Source organism: Equus caballus, chromosome 4 (assembly GCF_041296265.1).
Source record: "Equus caballus isolate H_3958 breed thoroughbred chromosome 4, TB-T2T, whole genome shotgun sequence".
Taxonomy (NCBI): domain Eukaryota; kingdom Metazoa; phylum Chordata; class Mammalia; order Perissodactyla; family Equidae; genus Equus; species Equus caballus.
In genome coordinates, this window is record NC_091687.1 from 54,492,930 (window position 1) to 54,516,818 (window position 23,889).

At 39.6% G+C, this 23,889-nt stretch overlaps 2 protein-coding genes across 11 annotated transcripts in view; one reads left to right on the plus strand and one right to left on the minus strand.

The window, feature by feature from the left end:
- Window positions 1-8,512: 8,512 nt before the first annotated feature.
- Window positions 8,513-23,889, plus strand: part of HDAC9 (histone deacetylase 9) — a 546,893-nt gene continuing 531,516 nt past the window's right edge. For 2 of the 10 annotated variants that reach the window (XM_070264618.1, XM_070264646.1), the window contains exon 1: window positions 8,913-9,377. The gene's annotated coding sequence lies outside the window, so the exon portion shown is untranslated. Of the gene's footprint in view, window positions 9,378-9,985; window positions 10,188-23,889 lie in introns of those variants that run through there. The other 8 variants (XM_070264631.1, XM_070264612.1, XM_070264643.1 and 5 more) reach the window with 8 other exon arrangements.
- LOC100066299 (eukaryotic translation initiation factor 2 subunit 3, Y-linked-like) lies at window positions 21,266-22,944 on the minus strand. The gene is given in 2 exon segments (XM_023639337.2): window positions 21,266-22,100; window positions 22,103-22,944. Coding segments are annotated over 2 exon segments (1,395 nt in total). The 5' UTR covers window positions 22,938-22,944; the 3' UTR covers window positions 21,266-21,540.

Consider the following 23,889-nt stretch of genomic DNA (forward strand, 5'->3'; position numbering starts at 1 on the left):
GTCACGAGTATGTATTACAGACAAAACAATTACTAAATTAAGATTTAAGATAACATTTTAGTATAGGTACCTACAAGTAAAGAAACATTCAGTGTGACTTTAGTTTTGACCACAAATCATTCTAAACCAGGAAGAGGTAGTTTGCTAGCCTTAAAGGCCAGGGATCCGCATCTTAGTTAATTTCTTAGGTCCACTTGGTCTTGATCTTTGGTCTTTTTCAATAAATATAATCTGTCTCACGTTATCCTTCTTGGTCTTCTTAGCCTCAATCCCTAGGATTGTCCCTTTCCATATTGTTACAGATACTGTAAAGGATACATGGATTGCTTTTGCAAGTAATCAAGTTTACTGAATACGTGTATTACCAGGACTTGCTGACTTAGTGCTAAAGTGTTATGAGCTTCCTTTTTTAATCTCGTAGTTCTCAATATTGCATCTTTTGTCTTCTGCATTCTATATTCAGTAAACTGTTGAATACGACTTTGTGTGCTACTTCAGCACACTGGTTAGGAGCTAGGCGTTAGAATCAGACTGCCTGTGTCTGAATTTAAGCTGTGATATTCGCCTTTTTTTTTTTTTCTTTGCTGAGGAAGATTCACCCTGAGCAAACATCTGTGCCAATCTTCCTCTATTTTTGTTTGTTTTTGGATGTGGGACACCACCACAGCATGACTGCTGAGTGGAGTAGGTCTGTGCCTGGGATCCGAACCCATGAACCCTGGCTGCTGAAGGGGAGTGTGTGGAACTTTAACCACTGGGCCAATGGCCCAGGCCCTGTAATATTCACTTTTAAGCAGTGAGATTTTAGCATTAATTAACTTTACTCTGTCTCAATTTCCTCTTCTTTAATGGTGACAATTATTAGTACCCAAATTGTAGGTTTGTTGTATTAATTAAATGGGATCATCTATGTACTAGCACCAGCCTAATACCTGTTGTATACAAATCGTTAATAAATATTATTATTATTATATTATTATCAGTACTACTTGAGGTTCCTCCCTGTGAGAGAATTGTATTTCCCACCATGTTGAAGTTAGGCTTGGCTAAGTGACTCAGTTCTGGTAATGAAATACAAAGGAAATTGCTGTATGCAGCTTTCAAGAGGAAGCTTTTAGAGCCAGTGCACCTGTCCACCATAGCTTTGGTTCTTCTGCCATGAGAATGTACTTTCGAGATAGGCGCGCTCTTTGTGTTGAAGAATAGACACATGGAGAAGACCAGCAGTTGAATGGCCAAGGACCAGTTTCATGAGCATGAAGTAAACATTTGAGATTCGGGGGGTTGTTTGCAATTTTGCATAACTTAAAGAAAGAAAATACCTCCTCGTGCCATCAGAATTCATTGTCAGACTGTTACTTGTTCACTGTCTTTACAAAGTCTGTAGGTCTTTGTTCCTTTTATAGAGTAAAATATACCTTGTATGGCCTTATAATAATGTCGATCATTTGGCCAGTAAAAGACTTGACTTTTGAGCAGAGCCACCCTTAAGACAAGTCCACGTGACCCTCTGCTCTTTTCCATAGTCTTATACCTTGATACTCTGTTCAGAGTAATGCAGCAATTTATGAAAATCTAGTTACAAAATCTTGGTGTTTTCTTTTTTAAGAATTTTCTGCCAGTGACACTTCGTAACTTAAAAGCTGTTTGTGCTGTTCTTTTGCTTAGAAGAAATAATGCTTATATATTTCAAATATAAAGCCACATTACCATGAATTATTAAAAGAAAAAAGACAATGACATAATGGGAATTAACTTATTTAATGCTTTCTATGTGTTCCTGAATTGCATGAAAACAAAAATTGGGAATTTAGAAATCACTAGAAGAGCCCATTATATAATAAAATCCAGAGATCAAAATTTTAAAATACTTCTTCAGTAATTTTAAGAAAAATTCCCATATGTTTTCCAATTGTATTCAACAGTCCATGATTATAGATTTCAATGATCACAACTATTGTAAAACAAGCAATTTTTTCTTAATAATCACTCCCCAACTTAATTTTTTTTCTAAATTTCAATTTTCTTAAGGCTATTTTATGGATGTATCCTATCTTCTTAGGCAGCCACAAGGAACTAAAGAAGAGAATGTCCTTCTTTATAGACAATACAACTATCTCTAGAGAAGGAAGGTGCATTGATTGGTCTTAATGTTCAGAAACAACAGCTGCAAAGTTAAGAGCAGAAGATTTAGAATGGGACAGCAGAAAAGGAGCGTTATAATGTAATACTGTCTTTAAATAGTAATCCAAATAACACCAAATGTATTGAAAAATTTTTACCATGTATTTGGAATTTTGGCTCAGAAGAAGGGAATAAGTTAGAGGAGGGTGGTAAGCATAGTTTTCCCTCTTCCTTAAATTTTCTTTTTAGTACTTAAACTAAAGAAAAAATAGAGTGGGTAGAGGTTACACTGGGAGGAGGATGCTGACATAGAGGTGTGTATTAGACCAGAGAGGGCTCTTAGTTCCAGAATAATTAAGACCAACCATGGTCTTGGGCAAGTTACTTAAAACTTCTGGATCTCAGTTTCCTCTTTTGTAAAATTGAGTTGGATTAGGTGTGATCACTAAAATCAGGGTAATAAACTTCTGAAACTACAAAATTCTGTCACAAAGAACATTCTTTTTTTTTTGAGGAAGATTAGCCCTGAGCTAACTACTGCCAGTCCTCTTTTTGCTGAGGAAGCCTGGCCCTGAGCTAACATCCGTGCCCGTCTTCCTCTACCTTATATGTAGGACGCCTACCACAGCATGGCTTTTGCCAAGCGGTGCCATGTCTGCACCCGGGATCCGAACTGGTGAACTCCGGGCCGCCGAGAAGCAGAACGTGCGAACTTAACCGCTGCGCCACCAAGCCGGCCCCAGAACATTCTTTTTAAAAATATTAATGAACAAAATTTTTCTAGTAGAGTTGGGATCAATTTTTTTGAAAGAACCTTGGAGGCCATGGCAGATACTCTAAGTTGGTTCACTCACCCATTCAAATTCTCTTTCACTTGTCTTTCTTTAGTATAGAGTCTTGAAAAATAAATAATAAACAAATACGAAATAAAATTTGCTATCCCATCATCCCTTTCAGACAGGGTCCATGATGAGACACAGTTGTGGCCAGTGAGAACTAGGTAAATGCCTGTGTGGGACTTCTGGGAAAGTCTGTTTTCCTTGATATATGTGTTACCCTTTATATATTCCCCCTCACCCTTGCCTCTTCTTACCCTCTAGAAAGTAGATTTGATGGCTGGAGCTGCAACAATAATTTTGTGACAATAAGGAGAAGGCCTTCAAACAAATCACAAAACCTTGGCCTTCTATCCTTGAGCTACCAAACCAATACCAGCAGCTTCCTATCTCCAGACTTCTTATTGTGTTAAAAAATAAATAACTAAAACTTCTAGTTTGCTCAAGCCACTGGTTATTTAGATTTCCTGAAAGCAAATCTTAACTCTTGGGGAAACTGAAAATAGATTCCTTTAAAAAGGCATCCTAAAATTTGTATATGTTTATTCATATGGCAAACAACATTATACAGCTGGTTGAACACCCTAAGTTCAAAAAGCAACATTAAATTCATACTTTTACATCATAAGGTAACATAATATTAGAGCTGAAATATAACAATAATTAGTTTAAGCATACCGAAAAACAACCCACAAAGAACATTAATTTGTTCACGTTCCTCCTTTATGTTAAGAATTATTTTCTAAGAAGGACTTTAATTCACCTACCAATATTATGTATAAATACAGGCATATACATATAAATATACATCTAGATTTTGAAGTCTTTTCTTACAATGTAAGCTGATTAGCCATAGATTTTGAGGTACATAGATCACCTTAATATGAAATATTTATAAAAGTGGATTTGAAAACTAGTCTTTTAAAAGAAACTCACTGTGAAAGTATAAAAAGCAAGTGCTTTTCTTTGATTGTTTCATAATTCAAAAACTTGGTTTGACAGCCTGCTAATGCGTGCATGATAACAGCACTTCACATTTGTATGTGACTAATTGCAGTTCAGAGTATTTCATAAATGAGCAATGGGTTGTGATTAAACCTAACTATGACCCACACATTTTTGCATAAGAAAGGAATTATTAAAAATAGAGGTAGCATATTCATTTGGTTTCCATTTAAAATTTAACAAGGGAGAGAAATCCTTAATGGATCACATTACAACCTCTATTACTGTACAGACCTCGCTCTTCAACAGGGAATTCCTGAACAGATGATGAGCAGTACGATATCCATTGTTGCAGACCTAGAAATGGACAAAGTTAATTGAGAAAAAAGCAGTCACTTAAACCTCCTGAGGAAGTATTATCAGCAACCATAAAAAATTATTTTCAAAATGAAGTGACTTCTAGGAAGAAATAATCTCAGTGAAAACTGGAACTTAAAAAAAAATTGTTTTTTGCTGAAGAATATCTGCCCTGAGCTAACATCCCCTGCCAATCTTCCTCCTTTTGTATGTAAGCTGCCATCACAGCATGGCCACTGAGAGGTGAGTGGTGTAGGTCCGTGCCTGGGAACTGATCCTGGGCCTCTGAAGTGGAGGGCGTCAAGCTGAACTTAACCACTAGGCCACAGGGGCTGGCTGAAAACTGGAACTTTTACAGAGAGGACTAATAATGTTCTTAAAGATTTTTCTGAGTGACAAACAAAATGAAAATCACATGATGGGAAAATGCTACAGTGACTATACAAACATTGGCCTTGGAGGTTGAATAGTTTCTGGGTTCTGGAGGCTCCGCTGATGTTGAATATATCCTCCCCTCTTATTAAAGAAGCACATTCTGACTCAGTTGTAATCTGATTAGGGAACTCAACCTTCAGTGCCACCTTGCATGAACCCTTTCTGGAAGGTCAGATGCACAGATTTTGGGACTGTTGCCTGTTATTCTCAGGACTGTTATAAAACAGTCTGTTTATAAACTGTTATAAAGCCTTCGCTTTCATCCTTTCATATTTGGTAGTATACAAGGAAAGAGCCAGGTTTCAGGCTCTGAAACTTATACATATCTGGGGCCCTTTTGAGTAAAATAATACTAAATTATGAATAGATGGCCTTAGAAGGCACCTATGCAAATGAAGTTCCCTGAAACCTTAGTTTCATTAGCTTCATGGTAAAATCCACCTCTGGTAGTACATTATTCTAGCTAAATTTCTTTATCTATTACTTCCAAATATTATATCTTTAGTTTTTAAATGGCATCACCCTAAAATTAATATTCAGAAAAAATTTATAGTATCTGCTACAGTGTTCTGCATGCAGTGGGTGTTCAGTTAATTTTGTTGATAGTGTCATAACTAAAAGATGGGATTTTTCACTCAAAAAAACAGTGTTTATTTTTAAACATAATGGAAAATGATTTTTAAACATACTTGTGCCATAACCAAGCACAAACAGGTCCTAAAAGACTGTATCCCAAAGGTGATCACAGCTGGGAACTGAATCAAGCTCAGCACTTGGTGGTCCACTTTTAGGAACTCAGAAAGGACTTTGCAATCAGCCTGGATAGGTTAGACGAAGGTGTGGTAACAACAAACTCCCAAATCTCAGTGGTTTGTTTCTTGTTCATGTTTATGTCCTCCATGATTTGGCAGAGGGCTCTGTGTGGTCTTCATTTCTGGAAGGGGCTCTCCTCACCTGGAAAACTGCTAGTCTAGTGGCTGACTGCAAGGAGAAATGGAGGAACCACAGGAAGGCTGTTAAAGATTTTGCTTGAAAGTGGCACACATCACTTTAATTCTAACAAGTCAGTGCTAACAATTCATTAGCCAAAGTTAAGTCATATCGCTAAGCTGGGTATCAGTGGAGTGGGAGGTCTGGTCCCCCTAGGGAGGGCCACAAACATTTCAAACAACAATAAAATTTACCCAGTACTACTCCCCATAAAGAAAACTCCAAAACATCTATCATCACCACCACCACAAACACCTCAAGTATCTTCCCCTCTATGACTAACATTTAAAAAAAAAAGGACATTTAGCATGAGGCATTATTTTTTCTGCAAAAAACGCAGAGCATATTATCAGTTTTCTTAGAGGGAAAAATTCTGTTTAAACCTAATCTTGCAATCCATAAAAGCCTACTATATGAGGGCACTATATTGATCCCCAGAGAAAAAGTATGAATGAGGACGCAAGAATTCCAAATAAATTATGTAGATACTTTGCCCTAAAGGAGGCAGGACTAACTCCCCACTCCTTAAGTGGGGGCTCCGTATAGTGACTTCCTTTCAAAGACTATAGTATGGAAAGGGGCAGAAAAAGAGGAAATATACAGTGGAAAAACCTGGCAAACACTATTTCAGCCAGGTGAACATCAACAGTGATAAATCACATTGCTAATATGTACCCTTGATATGATGTGCTGAAAATGGCACTTTACCTCTAATCTTCCTCCCAAAACCCATGATCCCAGTCTCATTATGAGCAAAATGGCAGATGAATTCCAATAGAGGAGCATCCTACAATATACCTGATCACTACTCTTCAAAACTGTCATGGTCATCAAAAGCAAGGAAAGTCTGAGAAACTGTCACAGCCAAGAGGCGCCTAAGGAGACATGACCATTAAACATAATGTGGGATTCCTAGAAGGGATCCTGACACAGAAAAGGGACACTAGCTAAACACTACAGAAATCTGAATAAACTATGGACTTTGTTTAATAATAATATATCAGTGTTAGTTCACTAATTGTAACAAATGTACAACACTAACGTGAGATGTTAATAAGAGGGGAAATTGTGTGTGTATGAGGGGGAATATATGGGAACTGTCTACTGTCTTCTCAATTTCTCTGTACATCTAAAACTGGTCTAAAAATAGCCTAGTAAAAAAAACTACAAAAAACGTGAATGAGCTATCTCTGTCCTCCCAGAGCTCAGCTGAGGAGAGAAAATCAGAAAAAATTACAATACAGTGTCATAAATGTTATAAATATAGGTTTGAACAGAGAGCTCTGGGAGCTCCACCAAGAGCTTTAAGAGAAACTTTAATCTTTTCTAGTAAACCATATCTTAAAATATTTCCATCTCCAGTAGCAAACAGACAGTGCCTTGCTCAAAGTCGGCATTCAAATATTGAAGAGAATGATGAGGAAGGCAGCTCCCTGTTGTAAAATGACCTAGATGTAGACACAAACAGTTCGAGATACGCGAAGGTTAGCTACTCCCGGTACCGCCTCCCTAAACGGAGAAAACAAGTTTCAGCTCAAATTCTGTCACGTACACCTTTATCACACAAACCTCTAGTGAGATCCCAGCAATTGGTCCCTTTTTGTGCTTCCACCACACTTTACATGAAAGGTTTTCTTGAGAAACAATAAAGGGAAAACTGTTTCCCTTTGCGTCAAACAGAATCATCATCTAAAAAAATAAAAGGCCGGATACTTGATCATTTCAGAAAGGCATCTGTTTTGGAAGGTAAAGGGTCAAAGGTCATTAGATGTTTCTATCTGCTTATGCCTACTTCCTATGCAATCAGGAGTATCTCCAACAGATTTGTCAACACGACAGATTTCACCACTGAGAACCCATTTGTAAGATTCATCATGCTACTTTACGGAAAGCGTAGACAAAGTTAAGCTAGCTGAAGCTCCACCACCAACAGCCATAGGAGTGCAACTTTTTTAATGTAAAGCCAGCTGACCAGCCCTATAGTGGGAATTCCTGATTAGAGTAAAGTGAGTATTAAATCTAACCACCACAAGCCTTCATTCTGAATGCTGAACTATTTTAAATTAAATTACAGGCACCGTACTGCTTTCTCTAAATTATCCTGGTCTCGTGCCTTTCACACTTTGGTTTTAATCCTAGGGTTTAATCTGAACCCTATGCTAACTACTTTGGGCAAATCACTTTATTCCTCAGGATCCTCGTTCCCCTCCACCGAAAACGAGGGCACTGCGTTAGGTCTCTCCTGTTCTTTCCATCCCTATAATATATGCGTCAGTTGTGCTTTAGCTGACGTAGAGGAAAACATAAATGCACATGTAGAGACACTAGCTTTAATTTGTTACAGGGTCAAATTATATACACCATAAAAATTAGCCTTTTCGAGTGATCAAATATTGCATTAGACAAGTATGTTTAGGATTACACTTTTTTCCAATCTTTAGTGTTCTACTCTTTATAAAGGATTCTATAGGTATTAGTGTTACTAGTATAGACTAAGTTACAGCAGTAAATAACAAAAGTTCACAAAGTAAAAATGCTAACTACTGAAGGGGATCACCTCGTCACTTCTCGGACCTTCTCAGCCTGCTTCCCTTCTATTAGGGCTGGATTCAGAGCGGATGGTTCTCTCTGTTCACCCTTAAAATGTGCCAAACCTAATTCATGTTTCTCATGGTAGTCACCATATTTCCTTGCGTTTCCCATTTGGTCTTTGAAAAAAACTCCAAATATAGCATTTTCTTTTAAAATTCCCTTGAATGGTTCTTTAAGCTCCAAGCATAAGCGGGGCCGCTCCAGGCATCGCCCCACAACGCTCGTTTCTCTGCAGAAGTCGCGGAGGGAGCCGGGAACCAGCGGGGGCTGCGCTGCGCGCACCTGAACGGCCCGACTCCCCGGCTCCTTGCCCACCGGGGCCCGGCCCGGCCGCGGGCTGCTGAGGCGCCGGGCGCGGGAAGCAGGGGCGCCCGCGTGGGCGTGCTCCGCCTCAGGACCCCCAAGAGTCTCGGGCGCCCGGCCCTTCCCCTGGGAGGGTCGCCGGTCCAGCCCGGAGCTCTCCTCCGCTCCACCCAAGGTGGCTCTGTCCTCCTGCCTCCGCGCGTCGTTCCCCGCGCCTAGGGGTCCCCGCATCCCTCGCCCCCCGGCCCGCGCCTCTCGGGCCTCAGGTCTCCAGCGCCTGGGCCCAGCTCCCGCCACCGGTGCTGCCTCCCTTCCCACCCGGCCCCGCCCAGGCTCCGGCACGCCGGGCCTCCGGGCTGGCCTCTCGGCCTCCCGCCCCCCATCGCCCCCCTCCGCCCCCCACACTCCTCCCAAGAGTGGCTATTTTTAGCAAATCCTCCGCGCGCCGCCACCGGCGCAGCTCGCAGCTCGCAGCCGAGCGCTGCCGCCCTTCCGAGCTCCCCCCGCGCGGCGGCCGCGGCGGCGGCGCGTCCCGCACCTCGCGCAGCGCACCCCGAGTCAGCCCGGCGCGCCCGCCGCCCTCTCCTGGTCTCCTCCGGCGCCCGCCGCCGACGCCAAGTCCCTGCTGGCCCAGCAACCGTGGTCCCCCAGTCAACTTTCAGTCCCCCCTTGGCTGCTGCCTCGCCGTTCTCTTCTCCTCCTCGGAAGATGGCTGTTTGGAGAAGGGGGAGAAGTTAGGGGGTAGCCGGCGCGGGGCGAAGGAGGGCGCGACAGCTTCAGCAGGAGCGGGCGGAGGTGAGTGGCACCACAGCCCGGTCCCTGGCTCGTGCTCGGGGAAAGCTCTGGGAATTGGGGGCCAAGCGCCTCCGGATGTATCGCTGAATTCCCTGCCCGGGTTCCCCAGGTTAACAGCATCCCGGTCCGGACCCCGGCACCGCTTGCCTTGCGTCTCGCAAGCCAGCGGGTGGCTTTACGGGGACCATTGTCAGAAGTTCGGTGCCAGGTGATCTGGTTGGTGCAGACCCTGACATTTGCTAGACAAGCTGAGGCGAGGGGTCGGTGGCATGACCCCTTCCTCCTCACGCACACACCCAGTTTATGTTGGAGCCGAGTTATGAATGAAAAGTTATACTGCCAACGTGTTGCTTGAGGGGAGCAATGCCTAGTGGGGGTACCTTTGACGTTTCGTGGGAGACTTCAATTCCAAATCTATCTGTCCGAATACTGGGTTTTAAGAAAAGTTCCGGAGCCTGGGGGATGGGAGATGAAGCAGTTCCTTGGCTAGTGGAAGGAGAGTGATGAATCCTAAACTAATTAAGGTAAACTGGTTAAATAATCGCCACCCGAGGGTGTCACAGTGGGGATTTGAGGGAGGAGAGGACGGGGGCGTTCCCTGAGCGCCTAGCAGGCGGCGGGCGTTTGGCTTTGAAGCCGTCGCCCACTTGTCCGCAGTGAGAGGTGCTCGTGTCAGAGGCCTGTGCGTCCGTGGTGTGATCGACCAGGACCGAGCTGCCCTCCAGAGCCGAGGCGCGGTTGTCAGGGAGAGGTGGCCTGCGGCGGGAGCTGAGGACGCGGTTCGTGTGATATGGAATTGGAAATTCTCTAGTGAGTCTCCTATGCTCTAATTTCAGGCAGATCTGTTGCGTTTGTTTTCCCTACCAGGGAGGTGTGTGTAATCTCCTAAAAGGAACTTGTAGATTAAGTAACTATAGCATTTTGAAATCTGTGCATATGGAATATCTACATATATTCCATTATACATGTATGTTGTGTGTGTCTGTGTATTGCAAAATGTGTAAGTGGGATAAAAAGGGCTTAAAAAGTTTAACTTCAATTGGAAAAGAAATTGAAGAGTTAATTTTTTTCTTCCCAAAGGGTATAACAATGCTTATACAACGAAATACTCTTGGTGTGCTGAGATTTCTCATAAAGGGTAAGACTTAGGAATTACAAGTATTTGGAGTACAATCAGTGTTTTCAAATCTTGCAAGCGTTATTGAAATCTAGGAAAAGGGAGTAAGTACATAGAGGATCTATATTAAGGAAAAAATAAATTATTTGGAAAGAAAACCTTTTGATATTTGAAAAGGTCTGGATGTTATTTTCTGATGCTCTAGAAATCTTTTTAATCCTTTACTTACTAACAGCACAGAATAAGTTGCAGTTAGTAAATGAAGACAATTAAAATATCATGTTTGGAAAGGGTATCTTTTGAACTACTCTGTGGTACTCCGGACGTTTATTATGGAAGTTGTGACTGAAAATTTGTTGTTTAATATATTTGCTTTTATCACAGATAATTAGTTCTCCTTTTCCTTTTAAACCACTGTTCCATTTTGGACTAATTTAATTACCCAAACACCAAATCATTGACAAGCCTTCTGGAAAACATTCGTGTTTAAAATGCTTAATAAGAATATTGTATCTTCAAAAGGAGAAGTAATTTAGTCTGTTGTAAAACTTTCTTGTAATTTATTTTCGTCCATTTTGTTTGAATGAGGGAAATCTCAAGAGGAGAAGCATTTTCTTGGAATATGTCATTTTCTGTGTGGGAGAAACCGAATGTTTTCATATATGTTTCAGTCACAAACAGGTGCATGTAGAGTGGGAATCCTGAGTGTGACCTTTGATATCAGGCTGTCAGCTAGAGGGAGAGATGCTTTCCCAGCTCTACTCCTGAACTGACCATCTCACCACTGAATGGACACGGTTAGATGCATATAAGGTTGTGTGTGCAGAAGGAAGTTAAGAGTTTTATGTTAAGTACCAGTTTATGGTTAGGAGGGAGGGTTTTTTTTCCCCCACCTCAGTCTTCCTGTTTCTCTTCCTCTGCAATTCAGCCTATTGGGCCGGACTTTATTGGAAAGTCATAGTCTAGTCACTCTGGCTAGAGAGTGTTTGGCATATTAAACTGCCATCTTCTGTAAAAATAACGATGATTTTTCTGAAATTAAAAAGGTAATTTTATATATTGTCACCGACTTTTATGATTATTTTATGACCATTATTATGTGCATTATTATAGCAGAATTGCTCTCTGAAGTTACTGCCACTATATATAAATAGTTACTTATTATATATGTGGGTTATATTTGGGATATATTTGGGTTTTAAATCATAAAGCCAACTGACCAGATAACCTGTTTAATTAACTACTTTATACACATAATTCATTTTTGTATTAATATTAATTTTAGGGTCTTTTTTTAGAATTCTATTTTGAATTTGTTTAAATATTATAACATATTATACTATAATTTATACCCATTCAGTGGGGAAGGTGTAGGTTGTTCTTAAATAGAGATATGAAGAAATAGCTAACAAGGAGAGTCATTTGAGAAACATATGGACATCGTGAAATCCTTCTGTATGTAGCATCTGTACCTTCTCATTAGTGAAATATTGTAGTTATGGACATTTTTTGTTATTACATCCAAATGTGGCTTTTTATTTTTGCTTCAATGGGTTTTTTTGTTTGTTTTAAAATGTAACATATTAATGTTTAAGTTGGTGGGGGCTTTTATTGTTTGAAGCTTTTTCCTTTCATTAAAGACGTCATACTTAATTTTTATTGCACACATCCGCAGATATGTACAGTTGTTTCCTAGCTGCTTCTTATAACTTTTACCTTTCTTGGTGATTCTTCAAAACATTTGAGTGACAGGTCAGAAGACATCGTTCTCATTTTTGGAAGGAGCCAGCAGGTACACTGACAGATCCAAAGTCACACACTAGTTAATCAGTGTGAAGTTGAGGATAACATCTATATTTCCTGTATCGTATGCACAACAGCAAGCTGCTCCCGTGGCTATGTTATGACATTTTCATACATTTATACATTCCTAGCCTTTTAAAGTGCTTAACTTTGTTGTGCAGGTCAGATTTTATATCAGTCACCATAGCCATAAGGGAATGAGCCCTTACAGTTGCCTTCTGATGGGGGAAGAACCGTGACTCCAATAGCTAGTGCTAAACAAATATGCACACCTCTGAGAGGTATCATCTTTGCACATCCCTCTGCCCCCACTGGCCCCACCTTATCGGTTACATGCTGCCCTTTTATTGGTCAAAGGTGCTTTGAAGTTTATTAGCACAGTTGTCAAGCTTTAGGATTATCAGGCTCACTGGTGAGAGAACTCAGAACATGATTTTTGAGAAGAGAGAGTATTGACAGAGGACAGTAACAGACTGCCCACTCTAGAGCCCCCCAATATCGATTAGGGATCATGTTCTTCTGGGTGTTAGGACATCCACCTTCTCTTATTAGCTCTGCTTCTTTGCCTGAACTTATAGAAATCAAAGTGAGCAGAGGGTTTATGGAATTTTCTAGTCATTTCTGTCCATGTAGACCTCGTATCTGGATAAATCAGACTTAAAAAAAAAAAGGGTAGCATCTTTTTCTTCTCTAGAGAAGAGAGAAGATACTCTTACGATTTTTTTTTATCCTTTCAAATCCTCTCTTCTTCAGATATCACCAGAATTTTTCAGGGCAATTGCCCACATGATTTGTACCAGCCAAGGTGATAGACTTCTGATATTGTATTGTTTGATTCAAGAGTGGAATACGTTACCCAGAAGAAAGCATTGTAATTTCATAGAAAATAGAAATATTTAATCTTATGCAAGCTCGCATGTATTTGATGAAAATACTTTCAGCATTTTTGAATAAGCAGATGGTACCAGGAGCTGTCTACTTTATTAAGTTAATATATATACTTTTCACTGTCCTTTTCCCTGATGGATGGTATATAGGAGCTCATCCAAATCATTTTAAATGTGAAATACTAAAAAAAAAGTGACTAATCAATTGTGGTTGGATATTTGCGTTAATGAATTCTGTTTAGAGCACCAAAGAGAGGAAAACTCCCATTCTTTATATTCTTTGCTCTGCCAGAGGGAATAGCATGCTTCTGGTGAGACTGAGAAGAGTTAGGTTGCTGGAAATGGTACTTTCTTCCCATTTCTACAGAATCTGTAATAAGGAGATGGGTGTGGACTAGTCTAGTTTGAATAGAATAGTGATGAGTGGAATTTGAAATGGCCACTGAAAGAAGGATAGGATTTCGATTACTCAGATATCACTTAAGATATTTGTGAGCAAGTCATCAAAACTAACTTTAGTTAACTTAAGCATTAAGTAAATGTTAGAGGATATTGATTGTATTTGTTTTCTATTGCTTTGTAACACCTTATCACAAATTAAGCAGCTTGATACACATTTGTTATCTCAGTTTCATTGCTCAGGGGTCCACACATGGCTCAAGTAGGTCCTCTGCTCAGGAATCTCATCAGGTTTTTGAGCAGGCTGCAGTCTTAGAGGCTCAACTGAGGAAAGATCTGCCTCCAAGCTCCCTTGGGTTTTGGTAGAATTTGTCTCCTTGTGATTGGAGGACTGAGGTCTCCCATTTTCTTGCTGGCTGTCAGTCAGAGGCCACTCATAGCTCTTAAAGGCTGCTTGCTGTTCTTTGCCATGTGACCCTCTCACAGTCACTCTTATAACATGGCAGCTTGCGTTTCAAAGCTTTGCTCCAGGATGATAAGACAGTCTTGTGTAACATATGGGAGTGATATAACATCACCTTTGTCATATAATCTAATCAAGGGAGTGACATCTGTCACCTTTGCCTTATTCTGTTGGTTAGAAGCAAGTTGTATGTTGTATCCAAATTTAATGAAAGAGAGTTATACAGGCATGAATCATTGAAGGTCACCTTAGAATGTGTCCACCACATTGCTAGCTTGTAGAATCTCTGGGATAGTCAGCAGACCTGGCTTAGAAGCCACTCAATCAGAAACTGCTCACAATCACTCTGCAGAGCTGATGTTGTGAGATAGCATTGCTGTCACTGTTGGCACATAAGCTTCTATAGTGGAAGGTGGGTTCTATCAAAAGAGAGAGGATTCTCCATACACTGTATAATAATGGGGTTCAGTTGCTCATGGTCATGTCAGTGGATACATAAGTATCCACTGCTGAAGGGAAGGAGAAAAAAATATGAGCAAATTATTGTGTAATAAATGTTGAAGTTTTTGACCAGTATAGGCATGATGACCATCTGGAAATGGGATTGAATTGGAGAGTAGCTGGAGTCATGCAACTAACTCCTTAGAAAGAAAACTCTCCGAGGATTTAGGAGAATGGTGGTAGTGAGGCCCCATTTAGGAATGGTGGTGGTAAGAAAGAAGTAGAAGACTTTAAAAGATAAATCACTAGCACATATGTTAGTTTAGGAATTGACTTAATTAGTCCCTAATATATTTTACATGGGAAAGATTTTTAAGGGACTGGTGCCACCAATCCTTGCAGGGAGCCAGCACTGTGAGTTGGAGGTCTGCAGCATGGCCTCTCCTTATCCTGTAGGCGGGAACAGAGCTAGAGACCATCTCAGATCTGCTGTACGTCTGTAGTCCAATGACTGTGGCGTGTTGTGTAGGGGCACGAGGGTGTATTGAGCACAGCCCCTGCTCCAAGCACTTTGCAGGAATGATTTTATCTAATCTGCATTTCCTCTCTGGCAACTGAATTCAAATTTCCCTAGTTCCGTCTCCCCTCTTACCTCCAAGGAAGTGGAGACTTTGAAAGGTTAAATACCTTGCTAAGGGTCATTCAGCTAGAGGTGCCATTGGGATTTGAATCTAGGTCTGATGTCAAGGCCCGTAGTCCTATAGTACACTTCCCATATGCACAAGCAGTAAGTGACGTTTCCAGGGGAAAAGCTTGTTTTTCCCATTGAAGGGAAAGTTAGCACTATAATTGCTCTTTGGTTTCTTCATTCATCTTCAGAGAACTGGATCCTGGAAGATGAGGGTTAAAGAGAGGAGTGAGAGAGTGTGCTGTATCATGCCTTCTTTTATTTTCCCAGCAGGAAGTACAGATTATAGGTCTTTCTTTGATCTAAAAGTAAGAATGTGGAGCCGAGGCTGTGTATTTTTATTTCTACTTATCATTTTGGCTAAAATCAAAAGCTCTGTGTCTCCTTTCTCTCCTATATGTAGATTTCTCCTGTTAAATTCAATCAGGAAGCGTTATGAATTCTTATTGCCTCTTTGGCCTTAGGGTTCTTTCTATAGCCTTTTCAGTAGATGGCACTGTTTTGATCTACTTGAAAAGTCTATTGAGACATTCCTCCTTTGTTCTTCTATTACTCAGTCCCCCTTTCTACTCTGCGGTGTCTCTGAATTCTATTCATAGATATTCTACTTTTTTTCTTTCTGTTTTATGTACTTAAATCTCTTCTTTAAATGGATCCAGTTCCATTGATCAGAATCATTGGCCTAGATCCCCTTGCTGCTCTACTGTAAAATACAAGCTCAGTGTGGGACTCATCTGTATTCTGTTAATTTTACTGAGTTGTACCCTGCAGCCCAGCATGGTATGAGGAAGACTTTAAGATTTCCCTGGGTATCAGAATGTAAGCATTTTAAATGAATACCCCAAAGTATTATTCTGATTGGATTGTGTTAGGTCAGGTGCATACCCATGGACCACTCAACTGTGGCTGTCCCGCTGTTCTCAGAGGGCAACAGTGAGCCACCCTCAGCCTGATTAGGGTCAGCTACAATAATCTAATCCAGAGCAAGCTACAGCTTGGGAAATCTTGAAATAACTTTATTTCTTCATGTGAGTTTTAGATTTTCTGACTTAGCTTAGGCCAGATTTGACTCTAAGTGCCCAAACTCTTCAGCATGGCACACAGATTCTCTCATAGTCTGGACCTAGCCTGTCTTTATTACCTTTATATTTTTAACTCTTGCCATTCCCTGCTGTATGACTTTAAGGATGTAAGCACTAAGCTTGAAGCTAGCAAGTGGCTTGCATTTTAGATAATGAACAACCAGCCTGACATGTAAAGAAAAGTCAAGGTGTGAATGTGCATGTGTGTGGCAGGGGTGGCAGGTGGAGAGGGGGTTTAGGAACAAACAGTAACAGCATTTCAGTTTTTCACTTCCTGCATCCAGTCATTCTTGAGGCCATTCTACCAGATTCTTCTGGGGTTACCTTATGTGAGCAAGAAGTCATCCATAAATTGAGTTTCTGCCCCTTGCAATTGAAAGTACACTAAATAGCACAGGTTTCTTTCAGCCTAGCATTCTCAGTGCAGTTTCAGAACCTGCTACCTTCCGAACTATCAGTGGCCATCACTTAGCTAAACTCAGACTTTACTCCTCTCAGGTTTTGTTTGGAGAGTATGCCCATTAGGAAGCTGCACCTTCTCTGCTCTCCTTTTCCTCGAGGCCCAACTTATGTCCCTCCTCTTTGGCGGTGCTTCCTCTGACTTCTGCAGCTCATCATGATCTTGTTCTCTGAATTCCTACAGTCATTTAGGACTATGGCAGTGGATCACACACTCTTACTAGTTGAATTTTAGTATCAATTGATTGAGAAAAACCCATAATAAAAAAAAGTCTACTATATGAGTAAAACTTTAAAGGAATTGACATTTTATTGCCCAATTCAGCATGTTTATACTTTTGAAATATAGGAGTATATTTAATATATGGAATTTATTATATATGTTCTCTCTGCAGTTCCTCTGTGGCCCACTAGAGATCTGTGCCCTCCTTTGCCTAGATGGAAAGGAGGGAAGAGACGGCTTGGCTTTCTAATGGGCACCCTCTCCAAGTAAAATGCTGCAAGAAGATTGTCTGATTTAGCTAAGACTACTGCTCTATGCAGTATGAACCTAAGTTATTCTTATTAAACATTTTACTTAAGTATGTAGAAACGTAAAATAAAATGCAAATACTTTGACTCGTAGATTTTGCAAATTAGAAGACCAAAACCAATGAGCAAATATTAAATGTGAACAACAGAACTGATGAAATTACAAGGAACAACATTAAATTATGTGACAAATGGTATTGTATTGCTGAAATGACATTGCCAGTGTTAGGTTTAAGCGTATAAGGAGCTAGCTTCAGATCCTGTTCTTATTTAATCTGTTTCTATGTTTTATATGAATATAAATGCAGAAAGTGTCCTTTTAAAAAGTAGATTAAAAAAGCCCCAATATTAACTTGAAGGCTTTGCTTGCTGGTTCAGGGTAATCAGACTTCATGTATGACGAAAACTCTACCAGTAAATAATCTTCAAATGTCAATTTTAATGACGTGTCACCTGAGCGCTCTGTAATGTCTTCTTGTTCTCTTAAAGATGTGATTAGCATTGTGAAGTTATTGAATTCTAAATCAAATCTTAAAGCCCTATCCAAAGATTGCAGGAATGGAGAACAGATTGCGCGGAAACTACGCAGAGAGAGGATGCATGCACCACCTTCACTCTCAACGTGATGATGACTTATCATGCAGGCGCTTTGGGAGGCCTGTGCTACTGTGTGTTCTGTATCGACTCAGTTCATCCTCACATCTTTCCTAATCAGACTTTATTTATCAAACTGTATGTTTTTTGGCCTTCACCTGGTGCACACGTGGTTGAGAACACCAACAATAAACACTGGAATGAAAATTTGGTGGTTCTATTTAGTTTTAAGAAGCTTATTCACAATTTAATTAGAATACATTTATATTTATTGATTTTTTAGATTATCATACCAGCGAAAACCCAAAATGAGGAAAATTCCGCATCCAACTCGTGGATCTCAGTTTGAAGTACATAGTCCCAAATATCAATCACCACTTAAAACAGTTTGCATCTTATTCTGCCTTCTTCATCATTATCTAGATTGTAAGCCACTTGAAGGCAGAGAGAACTTGCTTACTGTTTTTTTTTCCACAGCACTGAGTGCATTTCTGAGAGTTGATGTCCAATGAGTGTTTGCTGATCAACTGACTGTTTATATGTCATTATTTCCTACTTCTCCGTGAGCTCCTTGAGGGCAGGGACTATTTTGTTTTAATCTGTGGACTCCAAATGCCTAGCACAGCAACTCTGACATGAAAAATGCTCAGTAAATGTCTGTAAGAAGGAATGGATGAGTTATTGGCTTTGTGTCTATGTGTGTGTCTTCTTTTAGATCTCATCTTTCATATACAAAGCGCTCCTAACAGTTGTATAGATCAATGCTGCCCAACAGAATTTTCTGCGATGATGGAAATATTATAGATCATGTTCTTCATTACCATAGTCACTAGGCACAAGTGACCTTTGAGCACTTGAAATGTAGGTAGTCGGGCCGAGAGCCTGAATTTACTTTTGTTTAATTTTGATTATAAAATAGTGTCATGTGGCTAGTAGGCAGCCCAGGTCCCAATATAATGCCTCCAATCTCAAACTCATTTGCCCACATCTACAACACTACTACATTTTTTTGTTGTAATTGGATATTGTTGTTACTGGGTTGATAAAGTGAGTTATATCACTTTAAACACAGAACAATATGTTCCATCAAATTGGTTTCCTTCTTTTCTTGAATGACCAACAACGTTGCATCTTCACTCATCCCACCATCTGATTTGGTTTTTCATCATTTCCTTATTAGTCTAGAGGCCTGACACTGACCACTTTTCCAGATAAGTTTTACGTACACGTTTTTTTTTTTAATGGCCAACGTTTTCTTGTGTTTGCTGGTTCCACTGTTTTAATCCTTTTCTTTCCTAACGAGTCATTTAAACTAGGATTATCTATATCATCATCATCATTATCATCATTGTGTAAAATGGTGTTTATGCTATGCTAGACTGTATTTCATGTACTAATGTCTGCTGATATTCTTTTTTTTTTTTTTGAGGAAGATTAGCCCTGAGCTAGCTGCTGCCTATCCTCATCTTTTTGCTGAGGAAGGCTGGCCCTGAGCTCACATCCGTGCCCATCTTCCTCTACTTTATATGTGGGACGCCTACCACAGCATGGCTTGCCAAGCCGTACTATGTTCGCACCCAGGATCCGAACCGGTGAACCCTGGGCCACCGAAGCGGAACGTGCGCACTTAGCTGTTGCGTCACCGGGCCGGCCCCGCTGATATTCTGAACAGATTTCAAATTTACTGTATTGTTAAAAATGTCTTTGAATATCCCTTCTCTTCTGTTCATTTCTTTGCTTTTCTTGTCCTTTTGCCCTTTTTGGTACAGGAGAAGAATGAAGGAGCATAATGTGCATTTAAACATATAACTCAATTCTTATGTGAGACGTAATGCTACCAGAACAAGTTTCACAGCTGGTGTCAAAATGCATGAAATCAATACAACAAGATTTTTCCGTTTAGAAAGGCAGAAATTGCTTCCTATGAGTGGCCATGGTCTTTTATGCAACTTATGGCACTTTCAGAGCAAGACTTAGATTAAAATCCATCATGCGTTTATTGAGCCTCAGTATTGGGTATATTTATATATAATTGTCTCCTTTAATTCTTTCAAGAATGCTGAATCTAGTAATATGTAATGGTTATAGAGACTGAATACTCAAATAAATGGAAATAAACTCTGCTGACAAGCAGGAACACTTTAGAATTTTCCACTCATTCTCTCCTGCTGGAGATTTAATGGTTGTCTTATATGGCAGAATTTGAACGCACAGACTTCGGCAGGGAGACTTGCCTTTTGTTAATTCTTTGTCTAGTGTGGTAGTTCCCACACTTGAGTTTGAATCAGAATTTCTCTTCAGGGCTATCCACAGAAAAGGCTCTAAACTATACTTTATGGCTGAGTTAACCCCTTCTCCAAGGCAGTTTTGTCTATACTAGATTTTCATCTTGGAATCTACTTTTCCCTCACTACTGAAAAGATGCAACTCCTCCGTATTTATTAATTTCCACTTTCATTCCAGCACAGGGCTACTCATTGAGAGAACTTGTGGATATGCTTTTGAATAGATTTGATGAAATAGGAGAAAAACTCAGTAGCAATATATAGAATTTTGCACTCATGAATCACCAGTTGTCTTTGGTCTCATGATTAGTTTCATCTGCCTCTTAATGGTGAGAAGCTAGTACTGCTTTGTTCTCTTCTCCCCCAAACCTTCTTGATAAACAGTCTCCTAAAAATCCCTGATGATATGTATTAGGCATTCTTTTCATTTTAGGCAGGTTGGGGGAGCGAGGAAGGGAACTTTCTTCTGTGCTATAAATACATTTTAAAATCTCCTGCTTATCTGTTTGACCCAATTTTTAGAAGTTACCTACATTAAAATAAATATTTGATGAGTTTAGCATTGTAGTGAAACACCAGTTGTTTGCTTTTATTCATAAAGTTCAGCAAAAGCTACTGCCATACCTTGTGAGTTAACTTGCTTACTAACAAGAACATTCTTTTGGAGTTACGTATTACTTTTTCTCTATGAAAACGAATGTAGCAAATTCAACTTAAATTATATTTTCAAAAGTGTAATGCTAAGGCTACCCAAGCTAAATGAGAAAGTGTAGGCCAAATGGAGTGGCATTTCAGAATAATGGCTACAGTTTTAATTTCTGTAGAATAGCAGATCTGAAATACTCTTGTGTGAATTTATAATTTTCAAGTAACTATTAAAAACACATTAAAATTTATTTCATATCCTATTCTGTTTTTCTTACATAGTTTGTAAACCCAACATTACATTATTATTATTTTTGCTTAAACAAAAGATAATCTTTTAAAGAGATTTACATAATAAAAACAGATCTTTTGTTTTATTCATGTAGTTGCAATTTTCAGTGCTCTTCATTCCTTTCTTTTTTTTTTTAAGAAGAAAAATTTTATTTCAAACAGGTTCAGTGCTAGGTGTACTACAGCAAAGGTGGTTGTAACAGCACTTTCATTTCAAACCTGAACTGATGTACAAATTTGACACTGTTTAGCAATGATCAGTTTCTGCTAAAATGTGGTTTAAATCCATCAATATGCTGATTTTGACAGTTATTGTAGACCCCATTATTTATTTTAGTAATAGAGGTAAAATTTTCATCACCAAAAAATGAGAATAACCTTGTAGTTTCTGTTAAGACAATGAGCTATGAAATATTACACCCTCACTTTATTAAGAGAAATGTGGACTTTATCCAAATGTGTTACTAACTGGTATTCTTCAGTCATCAGCTACTGTTGCCTTGATGGTTACTCCTCTTCTTATCTGACCCCAACCAATTAAACACCAGTGTTTCTCAACTCTTTGGCTGAGGGCAATTTTTTCTCCTACTTCCGTGCATTCAGGATTAGTGAGAACCGTTTTACCCAAGTCAGCCTTAACTGCACTCACTCTTCCTTCTGTTGACAAGGATCCTGTGTTCACCATAAGCACTTCATTCTTAGACAGCTTTTGCACCTTTGCTGCTTTTTTGTCTTCCTCTGTCCGTACACCAAGGAGCCGTCTAAGTAGGAAATAGGAAATTTCCAATTCTGTGAAGATCTCTGGTAAAGCTCCAACTGCACCAAGTACCTGCCCCACCATCCTATCAGCCCGGCACAAAGTGGGGTCACTTTTTGTTCCAACTCCAATAAGACCCCGTGGAGCAGCATACTGAAGATCATTATGTTCTGCAAAAAGTGATACAATTTTGGAAAAGATTGGTTTACACATGAGTTTTCCTTCACTATCTTTGGAAACAATATCAGGTCTGACTTCTATCTCCTGGCCCACCTTTAAACTCCTTTTAAAATACTACCACCAGCCCTACCACCTTTAAGGTCATCAACCTCACAGCCAGGTTTGTTGACAGCAAAGTACCTAATAACAATAAGTTGGGGTTCTGACGTAAAGTCTCTTAGAGGTACTGGAATTTTCTTTGCAATATACTCACAGACAACTTCAATATTATATTTCAGCTGTACAGAAATTGGAATAATGGGAGCTGCTTCTTCTACTGTACCTTGTACAAATGCAAGGATCTGTTCATACTGTTCTTTAGCCTGACTTTCTTTTACCAAATCAATTTTATTCTGTAGAATCAAAATATGTTTCAGCTTCATAATTTCTATGGCAGCCAGGTGTTCAGAAGTCTGAGGTTGAGGACAAGATTCATTACCAGCTATCAACCAAAGAGCTGCATCCATCACTGTTGCACCATTCAGCATAATAGCCATCAAAATATCATGGCCAGGACAGTCAACAAAGGAAACATGTCTGACAAGTCTAAAGTTCCTTCTGGTCCCTGGAATGTCTGAAGGAAATTCATCAGGTGTACTGCTTCCACAGGATCTGTAGCATTCTGGTCGAGGAGAACTTGCATCATTAAGTTTATAAATCTTGGCATTCACATATCCAAGCTTGATTGTAGTATTTCTTTCCAGTTCATTTTTGAACCTGACAGTGTGAACTCCAGAAATAGCTTTTACAACTGTAGATTTTCCATGAGCAACATGACCAATTGTACCTATGTTAATTGTGGCTTGTCTGCTGATAACTTTGTGAGAGAGAGGAGTCAACTTGGTAACATCCAAGTTGGCCAGACCCTGGCGAGAAAGATGTGGCTGCCCCACAGCCATTGCAACTTCGCCTGCCACCATCTTGCCCAGAAAAGCTCTTCATTCCTTTCATTCTTTCATTTCCTTTCATGCTTTTCCTACCATTTCCATCCATCTGGTATCTTCTTTCTTCTGCCTGAAGGGCCTCCTCTAACATGTCTTGCAGCACAGGTCTGCTGGTGATGAATTCTTTCAGCTTTTGTATGTCTGAGAACATCATTATTCACCTTCATTTTTTAAGATTTTTATTGGGTATGGAATTCTAGATTGACAGTTTTTTTCTTGTAATACTTTAAAGATGTTACTCCACCGTTTTCTCACTTGCATTGTTTTTTATGAGAAATCTGCTGTCATCCTTATTTTTATTCCTCTCTCAATATAACATGTCCTTAAAGAGTTTCCCTTTTTCACTGGTTTTGAACAATTTGATTGTGATGTGTCTTGGTATAGCTATCTTCATGTGTCTTGTGCTTTGGGTTCACTGAGCTTCTTGGACCTGTGGGTTTATAATGTCCATCAAATATGAAAAAATTTTAGTCGTTATTTCTTTAAATATTTTTGGTTTCCCTCCTCTCTTCTCTTTCAGGATCTCCAGTTACATATATATCAGGATCGCTGATGCTCCATTTATTTTTTTATTCTTCTTTTTCCCCTCTGTGTCTGTCATTTTGGATAGTTTCTATTGCTATGTCTTCAGGTTCGTTACTGGTGATCACATTTAGTGTGTTTTTCATCTCATACATTATAATTTTCTTGAAGTTAGATTTGGGTGTTTAAAAAACTTCCATGTGGCTATTTAACTTTTTTGAACATATGGAGTAGATTTATAATAACTGTTTTAATAACTTTGTCTGCAAATTCTAACATCTTTTTTAGATCTTGGTCAATTTTGTTTGGTTGATTTTTCTCCTTGTTATGGATTATATTTTCCTACTTCTTTGCATGCCTGGTAATTTTTGATGGCTGCCAGACA